Here is a 20,358-nt window from a genome sequence, read left to right as displayed (position 1 = left end):
ACTCGTACGAAGCAAAGATTCGTTTTGTATTATGTCAAATGATGAATCGGGTTTCAAAATTGTACGTCAAGATCGGCCCATCAGTTGTTCTGTCGCATGCTAAAGTATTTCAGAAAAGAGCAGCTAAATATCCTTTGAAACATACTGTGCAAATCGTTTTCAATTACCCATGGAAACTTACAATCATCTACTGATAAAGCTTTTTTATGTCAAGTACCAACACATCTTGTTACAGGATGTGTTGATAAAAATGCATTTGACTCTTGGAAGAAAAACCCATACAATTCCAAACATTACAGTATCAATTTCCTGGCAGTCATCGTGGATGGAAAACAGATTCCTTCTCGACAGATTTTGATGCTGAACTGTATGCATGAAGCTATGAAACATTATTTAGTGGAACTGGAAAACAATTTCAAGATCAAGGAATTGATATAGGATATAACTGTTATGCCTCTGTGTTCGTTGGTTAATTTCCCGTAAAAATTCATACCTAAAAACTTCAGCGATACAAGTCCTTTCTTAAATAAACTGGTTTATTCTTTCTCAATACAACTTTGCAATACACTTAATTTCCACAGTAACTTTAACACAATGCTAGAATTCACAACGATTCACGCACTTTACTTATGGCTTGACTCGATTATCTGTCTCTATATCTCTTTGTCTGCAATTATTCTCCCCATCACTTTATTTGCTGGCTTATATACTATAAGAGCGCATGTCTAGCAAACACTCGAGCCTCCAGGAACGTTCGAGATATTCATTACGTGTTACCAGCGTCACGTGATTTCCGCTGTCGTAACATAACAATTACTCGGGAGGATATACACTCTTTACCTTTGATCTTACACCAGATTTGTCTGCTGAAGATTCTCACTTTAATTTGGTTAAACAGGTTATATGAATTAAAATACGTTTTGGTAGGCCTTACCCAACACTGTAAGTGTTCTAGCATATGCAGGATTTCAGTCAATTTTAGAAATTAATCAGTCTAGAAAATCATATGTGATATCTAAGAAGCTATGAACACAATAGAAATTTATTTGATACTTTCGCAAGATTTATGTATGCAAAAAAAGTCTGAAAGTGTATTTGCCAGTGATCAATTACCTGACTATGCATAAAAACAATTGTACATCATCAATGTACAACAAAGTCATAAACCTGGTAGCCACTGGGCCTGTATTTATTTTGGTTGAAATGAAAAAGGACAATATTTTGATCCATTAGGGTTATTTCTACATAAGAAAATTCATCAAGAACTGTCGAACGTGGATTTACAACCAAAAAGTATTGCAAGAACCATATTAGTCTCTGTATGGACAGTATTGTATATATTGTGCTTATTATTGTTGTCAACATATGTCGAAACGAAAACTCCTATGTAAACTTGGATCCTACAAAGACATTAATAATATGTTTGTTCATAATTTTGTTATAAAATGCTTCATGTAAATACGTCCTTAAGCTCTCTCAACACGCCTTGGTAGATTTCACTGACCATGTGACCTCCCTGTACTGGTTTAAAGTCTATAGTGTTATGTCTCTGTGTTCGTTTGTTAATTTTCTGTCGAAATTCTTTTGGATGAAACTTTAGCGATACAAGTCCTTTCTTAAATAAAACTAGTTTAATCTTTCTCAATACATCTATGCAATACACTTAATTTCCAGTCACTTTAGCTTAAACAAACGCTATAATTCACAACGAACGATTCACGCACTTTACCTACTACCGCGCTTGACTCAATTGTCCATCTCTATATCTGTCTGCAATTCAATTGTTGCCGTCACTTCTTGCTGGTCTTATATATTCTAAAAACGTACATCTCGTCTCCTCGTGAATCTTCTAGATACTCATCACGTGTTACCAGAGTCACGCGACTTCCGCTGTCGTAACAATAGTTTTGATACTATTAACGTTTAATATAGTCTGTATATCTACGAAAACTTTGCCAGACGTTCAGTGAACATTACAAGCAAAAATCATATTTTTCGTGAAGTATTTTTAATATACTAAAAAAAGATTTCTATTAATATACCGAGTACTTGTTTTGACTAGTCTATGTGCAAAGTGATTTTCATGTTAAAATTAAAAAACTTTTCTTCATTTCAAAAATCTCAATTTTTTTGGCATAGTCTCCAGAGCTTCCTAAATTATAAATACATTTCAAATGTTTGTTTTCAGTAAAATATTATATTTTATCTGTTATTTTCTTTACCGTAACTCTATACAAGGTTGGTCAATTTGACCAACCTCGTAACCACCAAAAAAAGATATCGAAATAAATCTAAATTACCTTTTTTTTTCTGGAATGACTTCAGTTTGTAACATGAAACTACATTGGTTTATCCTAAGTAACTTTAAACTCGTAACAGTATACATCTGTTTATACTTAAATTTTGTTTTATTACCCTTTGAACCAGGTCTAACTACTAATGGCCCCATTGTATGTTGTAAATCACTTGGTGAACGTGGAGCTCACGTCACGCCATCGAATTACATTAGTCACGAGCTGCTGTAGCTCGTGTGTGTGCCTAGTGAAACATTTTTATTATATATTTTACATAATTTAACCTTAACTAACCTAAAGTGATTCCTATTCTTACATTTTAGTTACTTACCTGGGTATTCATTTTTTCTTCTGTCGATGACACTTAACCCTACTTTTTAAATACTAATGGTAGTAATTCACTAAATAATTTGTATTTAATTAAGTAATGTACTAAAGAACATAGAATAATGACATGCTAAAAACAGACAATTTCCCCTAACTATCACAATGTTTCTGGCTTTCTAACTATGTGACAAGAGCCGTTACAAATTCATCCAAGCTAGTCATTACCTTTCCCGTGAGAATGAAGCTTGTACTAACAGTGGAATTGAGAATTCTCCATTTAGAAAAGAACGTAATATGATACGCCATTTGATAAATGAAAACCTTGGCTTTCTATTAATTATACATAATATAAAATTAAACGTAAGAGAAAACTACTAACAAATCCTGAAACTGAGGATGTGACAAGAGAGGTCTGATTTTCTTATTTGATGGCTCTGTAACCAAACAAAATTGAAGGCTGTAAAAATTATGGTTCGTCTGTGCAATGACAATTTTATAGTGAGTAATTTACGTTAAATTTCGTACTTATTGGGAGGGGGGGATAATAAAATAGAAAAGTGGGGATGCCTAGAGAAAATATGTCACATTTTCCACACTAGGGGAAGTTCAGGATTTATTTTAATATTGCTTTATAGTATTAAGAACTTAAAACATATATACTATTAAAATATGGATTATTAGCTACGATTTTATGCTATACTAATCGGTATGACATAAACAAAAAGTAATTTAATTAAAATTTGAATGTAAGTCACTGAAACCTTGTGACAAGCACAGTAAAGGATAGCCTGGGTGAGAGGATGAACAGCCAGGCAACAGTCATTTAATGCATTATCTAGAACTGGCAGTGATGCTTCAGGATAATGACTGTGACACTTGTTGGAAGCTCCTGCATCTTTATTCAGCCATCTAAACATGAAGTAAAAGTTTCAAAAACAGTTTCAGGCAGAGAATGAAATGACCCTCCAGTGCTTTTATACTTCTTGGCTAATTTGATCGTTCTAAAAACTTCTTTGCCAAATGAATATCTTTATCTGAACCATATGAAGCTGATCCTCGGCTTTTTCGAAACATTTTCTCATTGGGGGTGGCCCAAATCTCATACTTACATGAGTGTACCTCATGGCAAACCTATAATAGAGAAGTGACACAAGAGTCTTCACCCTTTTCTCTGACCATATCCTGATTTGATCAAACTTTTTGCCTTTTTCTTATATGTAGGTCAATGGAGGATAAAGCAGAATGTGTACTAACTTCTCAGAAGTAATATTTACCCTTATTTTTTGTTAACTTTTTCTTCCAACTCTTTACAACATACGACAAAAAAGTAATATTATCTCACCTGAAGATAATTTTATGCTATACATTGTAAATCCCCATTACAGACACCACAGTTGTATGGTGTCTCGACTATGTAAATCAAACATTCATGCTGTTGGTTACCATAGTTTCCACCATCTATGCTACTGTATATTCTAGAAAAGACACGATTTTTTTACAGCATAACAACCTTTACATATTTCTTTGAAACTAAAGTTTCTACAATCATACAAATATACACATTACAAGCACTTTGTATTATTTCCGGCAACCTGGATCTTGAAAAATAGTGCCAAACAACTTCTTTTTGTCTAATAAAAAAAAAACAACCAAACATTTCTGAAATGACTTATTTTTAAAATCTACTTCAAGATGCTGGTCTAGCTCATGTGGAAGGTATTAACAGATTAAATTCTTACCACAGTCATCATAAATGTATGATTTATAATTTATCCATATCCGTTGTTTTAATGTCAATGATTTCTGTTACACAACACAACATTATGATTTGTCTCCAGTGTGTAATTGTACAATTTTTCCCCAAGTGTAGCCTTTGATGTATTTCACCAAAGGCTTCATAACAGTATGTAAGCCCATGGTGTATTTTATTGTTTTTTAAATGGCTCTTTCTTTCAAAACTTCTGCCACATGTAAAAAACCTTATATAAAAAAATATAATTGCACACAAATTTATAAACATTATTTGAATTTTATGTTTATTACTCTTATCATTTCCCACAACAGTGCTTTACAAAACAGGTAGTCACTTCTTCATTTCAGACATTTACAGTTTTTGCCACCTGTGTACATTTTTATATATTTTAAGGCAATAACTACATACACATTCTCACCACATCAAACAACCAGGTGGTTTCTTCCCAGTTTGTGTGTTATCATGATTTCTTAAATCATTATTTTTTCAAAATTTTTTACCACATACTACATGGTGTCCGAAAAGTCTGGAATCAAAAGCAATTTGTAACATTTCTTAATTTCACATATGTGACCGATTATGGTACTAGCAAAGCATGAGTAGTTCAAATTAATCCTGCTGTTAATCCAAACTTCTTTTGAATTAAGAGTACAGCATGTACAACACATTCTGTACAATTTGTTGAAGTGCCTGTGGTTTCAGACTTTTTGGACATCCTGTACATAAATCTACAGTTTCTCCCCACTATGTACCCTCTGATGTGTTTTAAGTTTACCATTACTTACAAACTTTTTTCCACACTCTACACAACTGAATGGTTTCTCTCCAGTGTGTATCTTTTGGTGAGCTTTAAGATTACTACTTCTTCCAAATTTTTTACCACACTCTACACAACTGTATGGTTTTTCTCCACTATGTACCCTCTGGTGTGTTTTAAGTTTATTGTTACTTACAAATTCTTTACCACACATTAAACAACTGTATGGTTTCTCTCCTGTGTGTATCCTTTGATGAGTTCTAAGATCACAGTTTCTTCTGAATTCTTTACCACATACTACACAACTGTGTGGTCTTTTCCCAGTGTGTATTGCTTGGTGAGTTTTTAGATGACAACTGCTTCGAAACTGTTTGCCACACACTATACAACTGTATGGTTTTTCCCCAGTATGTGTCCTCTTATGTATTTTAAGTTGGCTACTACTTGTATATTCTTTGCCACATGCTACACAACTGTATGGTTTCTCACCAGTATGTGTCCTCTGATGTATCTTAACATCATTATTTCTTGTAAATTCTTTATGACACACTAAACAGCTGTATGGTTTCTCTCCAGTATGTATCCTTTTATGTGCTTTAAGTTTATCATTACCTCCAAACTTCTTGCCACATTCTACACAACTGTATGGTTTCTCCCCAGTGTGTATCCTTTGGTGAATTTTAAGATAACTATTTCTTCCAAATTTTTTACCACACTCTATACAACTATATGGCTTCTCTCCAGTATGCACCCTCTGATGAGTTTTAAGTTGACTTCTTCTCCCATATTCTTTTCCACACTCTACACAACTATATGGTTTCTCTCCAGTGTGTATCCTCTCATGTACTTTAAGTTCATTATTACTCCCAAATTCTTTACCGCACACTAAACAATTGTAAGGTTTCTCTTTAGTGTGCACCTTCTCATGTCCATTAAGTTGACTTTTACTTCTGAATTTTTTATAGCAAACTACACAACTGTAAGGTTTCTCACCAGTATGTACACTCTCATGGTTTTTTATCTGACTACTGCTTCGAAATCCTTTATTACATACTAAACAAGTGTATGGTTTCTCTCCAGTGTGTATCCTTACATGATCTTGTAAACAAGTACTTGATACAAATTTTTTTCCACACTCCAAACAACTGTAAGGTTTCTCTCCAGTGTGCACCTTCTCATGTGTGTTAAGTTGACTTTTACTCCTAAATTTTTTATTACAAACTGCACAAGTGTACGGTTTCTCACCAGTATGTATTCTCTCGTGTTGTTTTAACTGACTATTGTTTCGAAATGTTTTGTTACATACAACACAAGTGTATGGTTTCTCTCCAGTGTGTATCCTTTCATGTTCTTGTAGGTAGGTATTTGTTAAAAATTTCTTTCCACACACAACACAACCATATGGTTTCTCATCAGTGTGTGTCCTCTCATGTCTTTTAAACTGACTACTACTTCGAAATCTTTTGCTACACATTACACAACTGTAAGGTTTCTCTCCAGTGTGCACCTTCTCATGTTCGTTAAGTGCACTCTTACATCTAAATTTTTTATCACAAACTACACAAGTGTATGGTTTCTCCTCAGTATGTACTCTCTCATGTTGTTTTAACTGACTATTACTTCGAAATCTTTTATTACACACTACACAACTGTAAGGTTTCTCTCCAGTGTGTATCCTCAAATGTATGTTTAAGTTACCCTGTGTTACAAGTTGTTTTCCACACACTCCACAACTGTGCTGTTTCTTTCCAATGTGTATTTTCACATGATTTTTTTCCAATTCTTTGTCAAACTCAATGCTACTGTATGATTCAGCTACCTTATGGGAAACATTACATCTTTTTTGGTAATTTACACTGGATATTGTTTTATCAAATGTATTAAAACCACTTGGATTCAGGGATTTGGAATTTTCTGACTTTGAAAATAGAGAATTTTGTGTTATAATATCACAGCCAGGATATTGCTTTCCACAATAATTGTTCAAGTAGGTCTTTGGATCTAGAATCAAAAGATGCATTTAAAGAAACATAGGAATTAATAACAATACACACATATATATATAGATTTAGTAACTAATAATTTTAATTATACTTTAATTTACAGTTAATTAAAAAAATTATCCAACTCAAATTTGAAAAGGTATACATACATCTGAAACTAAAACATCCAAAATGAATGGTGTAGTTATTTTGTCATAACCATTGATTGAAGATTTTCTTGTGAAAAAATGTCTTTTGCATATCAGAAAATAACCTGGATGATACGTATTCTTAAATAAACAATGGCTATAATACTAACATACGTCTTCTCTCTAGGATTCTTACAGTAGTGGAAACATGAAAATGATTGGTTAGTAGAACAGAGACAGCAGAACACATGCAGAATGAGTACAGAGAAGATGAAATGTAAATTCTTAATAATCATGAAGAGAAACTTGTTGGTTGAGTAACCAATTTTAGAACACATACAGTGTGAGAAGAAACCATGAAATATTAAATTTACAAGGGAGAAAAAATATTCCTGCAATTCACAGGACATTATCATGTGTTTTCTACTCTGTTACTCAATATGTAAGTGTTTTGAAATTTCATGTCTTTGTTTTAGCTATGTTTGCATGTAGAAAGTTGCTTGAGTGAACATATATAAACTTTGCTTCCTGCTAGCTCTGTCCAAAATACCATTTACTAATTGGTTACTAAGACTATTTTCTTATAGTAAAGATAGCTTGTGACTCCCTAAATAGAAAGCTGTCATTTCAGTCTGCATATCAGATAATGGCTGAATACTTAACCAGACACCATTTGAGTATGAACAGACATAGTTCAAACACAGAGGAATACTCCATGTGTAAACCTGGATTAAGTTTTTATTGTATTTTCTAGTGTTATATGCCAAATTCTCCCTTGCTACACAAATTTTGCTAAACTTTAAAAACATGTACTTTTACTTTTGACATTGGATATATAATGTAGTTTAACTGAGATATTGGTAACATTTTTAATTTCACATTTCTTTAGAGCTATTTACCTTTTTATAACTTTAACTTTGTTTTAGAGTTTTAGTATTTATATTTTACTTGTGGCACCTTTGTATTTTAATTTTAGGTTTAACCTAAACATTATGGTGTTGTAGATTACCTTACAGAGAGGGTATACACTGGACTAGTGAGAGATAACTCACTATGTTTCACAAACACACTCTCTCTCTCTTGCTAGTCCAACACACTCATAACAGACACACTTGTCCTTGTTTTGTTGTACTGTGTTAGTAACTTGTTTGTATGATTAAAGATTATTATAGTGTACATTCCTTCATTAACCTTTTTTCTTGCCAATGAACTCAGTTAGAGATTATAGAGACAACAAACCATACACTGTAGTCTGGTATTCTACAAACTGCTGGTAAATACCTAACTACTATTTGTTTATATAAAATGAATGAGCTTTTGTGAATGTGATAACATAAATACTTTAACCCCCTCTCTATGGGTTTGGTGGATTAGAGTAACCTTGCAAACCCAAAGTGTCCATCAGAGTTTCCATACAAAGGGTTAAACTAGTTAGAACATGATTTTCTTAGACAATTCAACTAACTGTACAAGCTTATTATTTTATTTTATTTTTTCTATAAAACTATAAATTATTATCATTATTTAACACACTTTTCACTAGTACGTCTACCACATGAATAAAGTTCTTGAAGTGTACACTCACCTGATAAACCTTCTAACTCAGAGTTAATTTGTCGAAACTCCTCTTTTGGTTCACTTTTCACACTCATAACATCATGTTGTGAATAATCAACAGTTTCATCATCACTCTCACTGAACTTGGAAATAATGCCATCCTTTGTTGAATCACCACTTTGTTCAGTTTTTACTTTGACAAGTGTGTTCTAGAACAAACAAAAAGATCAATAACAACTAATGTTGTTAACAAAACTCAAATACTACATGTAAAACTCAATAAAGTATAACTGGTATATTTTTGTTTTGGAATCATATCTGGCAAGTTTCCTTAGTAAACTAAGGTAAACTTAGTAAACTTCTTTAGAAATCTAATTTACATAACAAACATAAGTTATGTCAGTAGCTGGAGTGTTTTTATTTATAAAATGTGCAATAATATATCCTGTGGTCATGGCTGCTTAAGGCTAAACAGCACAGCTTGGGTCACATAACAAGGTGAGCACACATTGTGGAATTTGTTTTTTCCATTATCTTACCTAATTAAACCTTATCTCTGGTATGTTTATAATTCTTACATATTAGTTACTTTTATAACAATAAATAAAAAATATATATGAAAAACAAATATGGTAGAGGCACCTAAGCAAAAAAAAAAAAACAGTGTCCTATAACTATTAAAATATAACTGTATTTCTAATTATGACATAAAAGTCTTAAAATATTTTCCCAAGTTTTCTGATCTGAACACTGCAAGAGAAATTTCAAACTGAAGGCAAAATAGACAATACTCTTTACTGCAAAAAAGGATTATGTCACTGATAGATTTAAACTTGGTCTCTCTATTGGTTATAAATGATATAATTTAAACCATCTGAGAAAGTAATTGATAATTTGTAAAAAGAGAGGATGCAATAGGTTGGCATGGCACGTGAGTCTGACTCTAGCTTATGTCTCTGTAACGAAAGATTAAAAGCTATAAAAATTAGGCTTTGCCTTAGTAATATCTATATTGTAATAAATAATTTAAGTTATACTCCATACTTCATAAAGGAGTGTTAAATAAATTAGTGAACAGACAAGACAGAGAGAACAAATGTCATGATTCACATACAAGGGGAGACTGAAGATTTATTTAACCATTTCCTTGTGAAATTAAGAAATTAAAACTAATATAATATTAAAGTTTAATTTATTAAATATGTTTGATGACAAGTTTATTTCTATACATAATAGAAATATCTTCTCAAACAGAAGAAATGACAAAAATTTGTATCACTTCCAATGTCTCGTTTGTAACGACTACTGAAAAAACAAACATTCTGTGTACAAAAATGTTAGGGTTTCACCCATTTTTATTAAAGGAAGTTTTAAATTAGCTTTTACTTTTATGACAACAAAATATTGTAAATCCATTCTGTCACTGTAGCTCAAACCATATTATTACTATGTCTACCAACGTCCCCCCAAATAATGCATTTACAGTTGGATTTAGTTTGTAAGAATGCTATTAGGGTATAAATAGTAATTTACTTAAATTTTGAATCTAACTCTGTAAAAGGTTGTGAGATGCACACTTTAACTTACCAACAGCAAGAGGGTTAATGAGCCTATCAATAAATTGATTGGTAAATACCACTAATCACCAACTCTAAGTATAGCACCAGCCACTTTTTTATAGGTTCAAGTTCTATGGAGACAAAATTCTTCAATTTTATTCCCTGCCAATTATAGCTGAGCAATTAATTTATTGATATAGTGAATCACCTATGAGAATCAACTAAATTGATTAGTTTCACCAAAATAATCAACTAATCAAAAATAGTGTTTTTGATTATTCCAATTATTCAAATAATCAAAATATTGCTATTATGATTTCTCGTTATTATTAGTGATTAATTAAATGTTGATCAGCTTAATCAACTAGTGTAATGACTCACAAAAATAAACAACCAATCAGAATTAATTATTCCAATAATTACTATTTTTTTAATATTCCCATTATCCATGTTTCATAATAGTAACCAATTAATGATCCTGGCAATTAACTTATTATTTAATCCCACTAACTACCCAGTAGTACTGTCAATTAAGATAATTTCCTTTTCATAATTAATAGTGCTACAGTTGTATAAGAATAATAATTTATCTATTAATAATTGTAACTACTAGTCTCTTAAAATACACACTTGATACCAAAAATAAAACAAATTTCTAGGTTCTTATCTGTCAAGATTGGTCATTAACAACATAGTGAACACATACTTGCTAAAGGTGAACAACAGTCAGTCGTTTCATGTACCTAAACATTCTTTGGTTATTGTGTTACACTTTATAGGTCTATATTAATTCCAGGATATGTTATTTAGCAGCACAAATTAAAAACATCTTAAACCAAATAAAAGAAATCAGTCCAACATTTCCTTATTTTGCAACAACATGTGTGATGGGACAGCTAACAACACAGACTTCAGGATCCAAAAATCAAATGAAATTTCCCATCTTTTTCTCAGGTAGGATCAATAAACATTATAACATCACAAAAATAGAGCTGACAAACAAGGAAATAAACTTCTCAAAGAAGTTAAGACAACTGTGACAGTGTGAGGTCAGAGAAGTGACATATGAATGTTAACTGGACATAATAATGGGAGAATGTTTGTGATCAAGGCTAGAGACTCACTGAACAAAGAGCATAATTTGAGTCTAATTGGATTATAAAGTAATAAGTGGTAGAAGGTGGGATGGGAAGAATTATTTTTAACAGTGTACTTAAAAATCAATAAAAGATAAAACAAAAATTAAGACAACTGTTACAGTGTGAGGTCAGACAAGTGACATATGAATGTTAACTAGACATAATTTATAGGATTATTACTAAGGCTTAAATTCCAAAAGCAAAGAATATAATTAGTCTCAACATGCAATAATATTCAGAAATAGATTTAGTGGATTATAAAGTAACAAGTGGTGTTCTTACAAATCAATAATATGTAATAAATAAAAATTAAAAGTGTTGTCCAGTTATCACAAACATTAAAATGCCAGAAATCTTCAGAAATACACAATAAATTCACAGTTTTTGAAATAGTATTCATCCTTGTTATAAAGTTCCAAAAATGTTCTCTCAAACAAATATCACTGTATTTATCCCTATTGAGAGAATTATAAGTTTTTAATATACAAATTACCTCAGTTTCCTTTAGTTCTTCATCATACTTTTCTTTTTTTATTTTAAAATCAAAAACTGTAAATGAAGATCTTTTTTTGGGGGAAGCAGCCTTTCTTGTCACTAGAGGTATAAAATATATATTTTTATAACCACAAATATAAACATGACTTCTATGTATCACTACACTGTAAAACACACAATGAAATAACTAATTTTCTTTAAATTCCTTCAGTCTATCCTTAACCATAAAACAGACATACAATAAAACATATTGAAAAATTATCAAGAACAATCTTAGTATGTTCTTACCTCAAGTGTAGTCTTTGATGTATAGCTTACTCCAGTGTATGATTTGACATTTGTAGCTCAAAGGATGTCCTGATGTTAATCATCACATTTGCATTGGTTATTTGCATACTCACCAATCCTATATTTGGTACCTCCATCTTAAATACAGTGTTCTTCACATACACCCTATCTTTAATTGTGGGAAAGAAACTTCAAACATTATTCTCTCAGATGCCACAAATGTTTAGCTGGTGTAGTTTTTATTCTATTCAAATAAGAGAGGCTCAATGAAATATTGAAACCCTGTATCACATTAGGAATAGCATACATGTAAGTAATATTAGACTCATTAACTTAAGAATTTCCTAAAATGAAAGGTTATTTTGTGGAGATAGCTTAAGGTATCTTTATTTATTTTGTCTTGAGCAAAATGTGCAAGATGTGATCTTATTCTAAAAATTACTCTTAATTATCTCTCTGACTGTACAGAGCTATAGGTGGAATTTCAGAAAGTTTATTGCTGTTTAATTGCAATTTTTTTCTTGATGTGGAATACTCTTTAAGTTTGGAACTTGATTTTAAATTTTTTTTAAATTTCAATTCTATTATTTTTGGTGGTGTGAGACAAATTTGTACAGGAAAATAATTTCAAGACATAAGTTAATTCTTGTTGCTTGAAGAATAATAAGTTATACTATGTGTCCATAACTTTAATATTGAACCATCGTATTTAATTTAATAGAATGAGAACTTCATAAGATAAATACTCCTGATTTGTAGTATAATGGAGACTAACTTTATACAAATTGCTAGCTATGACTCACTTGGAATACTGTGTACACCTTTGGTTTTCTTATCTAAGAAAAGATGTTAACTTATTGGAGAAGGATCAGAGAAGGAAGAAGGACTAGAACAATGAGATATAATTTCTACTATTGATTTATAACCAATAAATATGTATTGTGTGTGTGTATATATATAAGCTAGCAATGTCAATAAGTATAAATTAATAAACAATATTTTTCATCATATACCTTTAACAAAAAAAAAAAGGAAACACACAATAATCATCTGAACATAGTAAAAATATAGTAAACAGAAAAGAAAGCAATTTTGACAAATTTTAACGCTATTGTTAGTTCATTTTCAGTATATATTTCTTGTTTTGTATATATATAATATATATATAATGTTTTGGGACAACATGGGACCTATTGGTCCATCTCAGCTGTTCCATCCTCTAAACTAAATTTTATCATATAATGTGTTATATTACTTGGTGGGATACTGAATGATGTGGTTCATACATACAGTTGTCAAAATTAAAGAACAAACAAGAATTATATCTAGCTATAGAAATCATATACAAACTCAAAATAATTCTTTTTTAATTATTTCATTTCTTACTGCACTGTGTTGGTTAATTCAATATATTCTATCAGCTATTTAATCATGTATCTTGGTGTTTAAACCTTCACTTAATGAAATAAATTATGGTTGTTCAACAGATACAATTAATTCTCTCATGACAGACAAATGACAGATGTTACAAAATGCCTAATGCAACATTATACTGTAAAGCAATAAATCAAAAACTATAGAAGAAACATAAAATTATAACAGTTCTGTGTTAGCATTATAATATAACTATTAATCATTTGTTCTGTGTCATAGGTTCATAGTATTACTATTAGTAAAAGTAATACAAAAGATGATAATATGGCTAAATTGTCAACCAATACAATACAGGAAATATTTTGCACACATTTGAGCTATGTTACAAAGTTTTATAATATAGACTTATGATAAAGGATTTAAATTCTATACATTTGAACTTACAACTAAGTGACGTTTTCCTAGCTTCGTTTTTCAAAATCTTGACTTCCAACAAACCATTCTCCTCATCAGAAATAGGTTCGGTTTTCACATTCGTGGTTTTCAAAACTTCCATGTTATCGTCAATGTGTCACTCTATTATTTTACCTGAAGCTTGTAATTAATCCTATCACCAATAAACAAGTGAATAAGAGCGTTTTCTTTTTATAGGTTTCTTACACCAAGCTTTCCAAACAAACAGTATCTCAAATAGTCAAAACTTCCTAATCCTATTTCATTAGGCACTGCCATTACTTATTTTGTGACATCTTTCGTTAATCGAAGTTTCAATGGAGCTTTAACGATATGCACGAGTTTTATGTATATATATATATATATATTAATTAAAACTTTTACGAATTCAACACGGTTTATTTTAATACATTCAAAGTAGCTAAGAAAAGAGACAATTATCTACATATATCACATCCTATATCTGTCTTTCACGCACTGTTTCTCATGGATAGTTAATCGTATAAAATAAAATATAAATATATATCAAAATGCTTGTTTTCAATAGTATATTAGAAGAAAAATATTCACTTTTTTAAATAAATTTTAAATGGGCAAATAAATTAAAAAGCTGAAATTTATCTAAATTTTTAATAAAATGGTCATTAAAACAAATCAAATAAAAAATATGTATAGTCTATAGAAGTTATGTATTTTTTTCAAAAGAGACAAAACGAATTTATTATATATAAAAATTGGAAAATAATATATGATCAATATACCTAGATTTTTCAGGGGGGCCGGACCCACTTGTATACGCCTATTATGTAGAATAAATGGATTTGAATATCTCTCCCTTTGACACTTAATGTTTTAAAATTCTTATAGAAATGACAACTGTCAAGAAGCGCTTACTTTGGTAGCGGGATTTTCTTGCGCTCAGTTAACGACTAGAAATGGTGACATCCAGCAGAAAAAAAAAACCCTGCAGCTACTTGGCGAATCTGAGTTCTCTATTGTGCTTAATGTATATAACTTGCTATTCTTGTTCAATTTGCAAAAAATGATGGATGCTAAATATCTAGTCACATAACTTATAACGACAAAGTGGTATAATTTACTAACATAAATGATAATATATTAATAATTTGTATTTGGGGTAATTATAGATATTGTGGTTTTTTTTGTTGTTTTTTTTTCAGGCGTGTCTGGTCAAAGTTTGGAAGAGAATAACTAGAGAGAACACCAGGGAATATAAAGACCAGGAAAATGATGAAGATATTAATTGTTGATTGTACTGTATGGAAAATAAATAATGAAATTAGCATAAATACTCGGTGTCAGTTTTTATGTAAATTTATTTGTTATTTTTTTGTTAATTCAGTGTTGCATAGTAACGTTAGCAAATAACTTAATGCTAACCACCCCAAAAAACTTTCCATGGTTACATTATTGTACTTTACGGGAAACGTGAATGTTGGTTACAGATAACGTTCTTGTAACGTTAAATTGTTTGTTGGGCTATTGCATCGAAACCAAATCATATTTGCAAACAATGCATTGTAGTCGGTCCCCTTTGCTTAAAAGCAAAAGCAATGCAACTTTATTTCTTGAAATAAAACACGAAATAACAAAATACGATGCACTATATAATCATATTGCAAATACACCATGATACAAAACATTGGGTTGACTGCACATTTTTTATGAATTCATCATAATTTTTAGGGAAATTACCCATTGACAATTCATCAGGTACTTGCTATAGTTCAGCTATAATTTCAGTACAATTTGTGTGATAAATGAACTTAAAACTTAAAATAAAAGAAATATGATGCTTAAATCTGAAAAGTCATCCAAGTTAAAGTACAATACATGTCATCCTTAACGAAGGTAACATGTTAGTAATGATGTTACCCTCGTTAATAGCTATGACAATAGCATCATTTTAACTGAGTTTCACTTTAAGACTTGCCTCTCTCCAGTGACTCAGCAGTTTACGTGCCGACTTACAATGCTAAAAGCTGGGTTTCGATACCCGTGGTTGGCAGAGTACAGACAGTCCATTGTGTAGCTTTGTGCTAAATTATAAATGAACAAACTTCAAGACTTGGTAATAAAGTTACAAACTAGTGAAATAAGAATATTAGACATTACTTATATTAATTTATTAAGATGCCAAATTCAATACTTATACATTTAGTTATTTGTAATTGAAAGAGAAAAAGACAATTTCAATGATGTGATGAGAGTTTACAGGTAAAAGCTGTACAAAACTGAACCAGCCTAGAGGAGGAATAAGCACTTACACAATTTTAGAAAGATCAACAGGTTGTTCACCAAACATGATTTTGTTCTGCAAGGAAGTCCTGCTCCCTGTAGATATGACGTATGATCCTCCCTCTAGAGCTGACATTCCATGATGTCCACTGAAATATGTGGAGTAGGCAATATCTGCATTAGTTGACACAGAAGTGTTTACTCATCAACAGCTATGATAAAACAGGTTAAAAACAAATGTCCTAACATGAAGAGTGGGGTGGCTTTGGTAGGTGCTAGCAGTTCAGTTCAATAAAGATAGGACCTGATCTGATAGACTATTTCATTGAAGTATGAGTTACAGAAATCGAGAGACTGTCTTTATATGCTACCAACAAACCTCTTGTGTACTGGCTTGATGAGGAATCAGAAGAAGGTTGTTCATGATAACCCAGATGAGAAAGCACAAGAGCTAGAGTTCGGAGATACCTCTAACAGTCGACAAAGCCACTGATGGTGGCCTGCCATTCAATTATCAACAGTTTGGATAATTATTTGGTTGAAACATCAATGACTGAAAGAAATTGCCGATCCTTTATTTCCAAGCTATTTAGTGGTATTTCATAGTGTAATGACTGCACAATATTGTGTGATCACTACTTAACAGCTTTACACTTTAGGGCATCTTGTGCTGGGAGATTTAATGTCTAGAATATGAACAGTTTGCACGGTAAAGATGATAGGAATGAATTCGAAACTGAGCTAAAACGGTCACTGCAGTCCTTGCTTTTCAAGTGACGTTCCAAGAAAAAGTTTGTCTGACATTTCCCGAGAATACCTCACCAGATCTACCTAGATAAACCTAGACCCTCTATCATCACGAGAAATGCTAGTTACGGAGATGACTGGAGCCAGTGTCGAGGTTAGGTAAAGAAGGCAAACAGCTAGGGCAGATTTAATTCAGATCCATAAGGTTCTGGAAAGAGCAAAGTAAATCATATGGAAAACCAATTCCACTAAGAAAAGATCCATGGCTACCATTGAGAATTTGCTATTTTATTTATTTTTAATTTTTGTTTGTTGTTAAACACAAAGCTATACAATGGACAATCTGTGCTCTGTCCACCATTGGTAACAAAACACAATGTTTAGCGTTTAAAGCTTCAACCTTACTACTGAGCTAATTGGAAAACCTTAGTGTTGGCTATTCAAGTTTATGTTTACGTGGTTTAATTTCATATTTAAGCTTTTATCAAGTGATGTTTCTTTTTATTTATTCATTTACGTGACAATGTAAAATTATTATTTGTGAGACATGTTCAGTTTCTTTTCTGTTTGATTTTTAGAGTGTAATTGATTAGTATTGTACTTCTGTATTTAATTTAAAATGTTTAATTTTGCCTTTATATATGCTTTGAACAGAGAAAACAAGTGTAGTAGCTGCAGTTTGTTTGTTAAATTTCATGCAAAGCTATCTACACTAGCCGTTCCTAATTTAGTGTTATAGATTAGAAAGAAGGCAGGTAGTCAATACAAACCACCAACACTTGGATTACTCCTTACCAATGAATAGTAGGATTAACCATCAACTATAACACCCCACGATTGAGTGGTTAAGCAAGTACGGTGACGGAATTCGGTCTCGCGACCCGTAGTTTGAGAGTAGTGTTTTAATCATCTGGCAACGTCCAAGCCAGTAGCTATAAAATTATTTTTTATTCATTTTCTAATCTTGTTTAGAAAGGAGATTAAAATAGATTACCATTGTAACTTTTAGCAGGAAACGAATTCTAATAAAAGAATATGAATAACAAGATAAAAAAGAAAACACAGTTTGACCTGTGATTTAATTTTAGTAGAAATGTATTGATATGCGAATTCCTGTATTATAAGAGTCAATTTTTGTATTGCTCCTAGTGGTAAGTCTGCAGACTTGCAATGTAATTGTTTGAAATTAAGCACAAAGCTACACAATGGGCTACCTATGCTCTGCCCACCACGGGTATCGAAATCCGGATTCTAACGTTGCAAGTCCGCAGACATACCGCTGAATCACTGGGGGCGCTTGCAATGTTAAAATCATGTTTCAATACCATTTGTCAGAAAATATAGAAAGTTATTGTGTAGCTTTGTGCCTAATCACAGTTAAATCATTTTATTATCAATGATTTTATTTTGTGATGTGGCTCTTGTATCATAATTACAGAACGAAAATTATTCCCTAACCCCTTCCAAGGCAGGATTTTTTTGGAAATGAGCTAAAAAAGTCAAGTTTTTCTATTTTGCTTTGTGACAGGCTATACTTATATATTAATGAAACAAATACATCTTTTATTATATTTCTGAACAAAATATACACAATAAATATAACATTTCAATGATAGTATAATAAAGAATGAAAATGTTTTTCCAATGCTTATGACACATAATTTAAAATAAATCCGATAGAGCACAAACAGCATTTTGAGTGCCATCTAGCAAACAACGATTGTAATACAATGTAATATAGAAATAAATTCGGTCAAGTAATTGAAAATACGTCGACAAATATTTCGTGAAATATAGAGGGCGCCCGAGATATCTCGGGAGAAACACGGAAGAGGTTAATAAAGGGTATTTTAATCTCTGTTAAAATGCATCTTGCTTTATAATCGAAATTAAAGGACGTATTTCTTTTTCGTGTGTTATTTGTAATTGGTTGTTCTTATTGTGGTGTATCAATGGGAGTTTTGCAATATTGCCCTTATTAAATTCGTAAATCAGTATCATTGCGTCAGCAATAATTGACTGGTTAACTATTACCTCCGCCACCGAAAGTGGACGGAGGTTATGTTTTCATCTCTGGGTTTTTTGTGTGATTGTCAGCAAGATTTCTAGAGAACTGCTAAATGGATTTGGACGACAGTGGTTATATGTTCGGACTATGACCCAATGCAGAAGTGATTAGTTTTTGGAGGGTCAAAGTTACGAAAATACAAAAGTCCCTATCTGTTAACATGGGGACCGATTATTCACACTATTTTCCCTCTGTAACTCAGTCAAGAATAATCTGAATTTAATGAAACTTGTTGGAAATATACAGAATATCATTATTCATCGTTTTGTCAAAAAATGGTATATGCTCTTTGATAGCGACGAACACACTTTCGTATTTCTGAGATCCGAATATGATCAATGCTACGTGGCGGAGGTATGAGTGTCCCTCTAGTTCTTCGTTTTGTTTTAATGGTGTAACAAGTACTTATATGTCATTGATAAAATGTTATATTTGCTGGGTATGAATTTGTTAAAGTTGTGCCAACAGTTTTGTATGTAATTGTTAGAAGGGTATAAGAAATGTCCCTCGACCACTGATTGGATATAAATCTAATTGGTCTTAGAGCTCAATATTAATATAACAAGTGATTACAGTGATTCTATATATTCCTGTAGAAACTACAGAACATCTGTACTGGGTGAAGAGACATAAATAAGATCCACTGGGAGCTTTACTTCTCATCTGTAGATTTAGAGAATAACCAGTTGCCCTGTGCACTCTTATGGCATACTGTAGGTAGTCATCCCAATCAATGCTGTTAGTGTTTATAATATTGTTACGCCTCTAGTCGTTAATTAATTTTCCGTAAATTCTTTCCCACTAAATTTTAGCGACACAAGTCCTTTCTTAAATAAAACTTGTTTATTCTTTCCGAATACAACTTTACGATACACTTAATTTCAACAGTCGCTCTATAACAAACGCTATAACTCACGTCTCACGTGACCAACAATATTCTGTCCGCATACATTCAATTATTCACTACACTGTTGTCCCGTCACGTTGTGAAAATCTTATATATATATACAAGACTGACACATGTCTAGTAAATGCTAGGGCATTCATGAAGGAACAGGACATTTCTAGAAAGACGTGGCGTGATACTAGTCACGTGACCTCGCTGACGCAACACTGCTCCCTCCTTAGTATTGTTTTGTCCCGAACAATGGCCACTT

The 20,358-nt window shown here is 31.8% G+C and overlaps 1 protein-coding gene across 4 annotated transcripts in view; it reads right to left on the bottom strand.

Moving 5' to 3' along the window:
• Nucleotides 1-4,620: 4,620 nt before the first annotated feature.
• LOC106473904 (zinc finger protein 345-like) overlaps nt 4,621-20,358 on the bottom strand; it is an 18,121-nt gene continuing 2,383 nt past the window's right edge. Inside the window, exons 1-5 of one of the 4 annotated variants that reach the window (XM_022402311.1) lie at nt 15,022-15,039; nt 14,119-14,281; nt 12,011-12,111; nt 8,848-9,028; nt 4,621-7,132 (exon numbers count right to left, since the gene is read on the bottom strand). In XM_022402311.1, coding sequence (XP_022258019.1) covers nt 5,103-7,132; nt 8,848-9,028; nt 12,011-12,111; nt 14,119-14,230 — 2,424 coding nt within the window. In that variant the 5' untranslated portion in view covers nt 14,231-14,281; nt 15,022-15,039 and the 3' untranslated portion in view covers nt 4,621-5,102. Of the gene's footprint in view, nt 7,133-8,847; nt 9,029-12,010; nt 12,112-14,118; nt 14,540-14,888; nt 14,993-15,021; nt 15,040-20,358 lie in introns of those variants that run through there. The other 3 variants (XM_022402310.1, XM_013934592.2, XM_013934591.2) reach the window with 3 other exon arrangements.

This window comes from Limulus polyphemus, unplaced genomic scaffold (genome assembly GCF_000517525.1).
Source record: "Limulus polyphemus unplaced genomic scaffold, Limulus_polyphemus-2.1.2 Scaffold6612, whole genome shotgun sequence".
Lineage (NCBI taxonomy): Eukaryota > Metazoa > Arthropoda > Merostomata > Xiphosura > Limulidae > Limulus > Limulus polyphemus.
The sequence above is the reverse complement of the archived record's forward strand: the minus strand, read 5'-3'. Positions and strand labels throughout refer to the sequence as shown.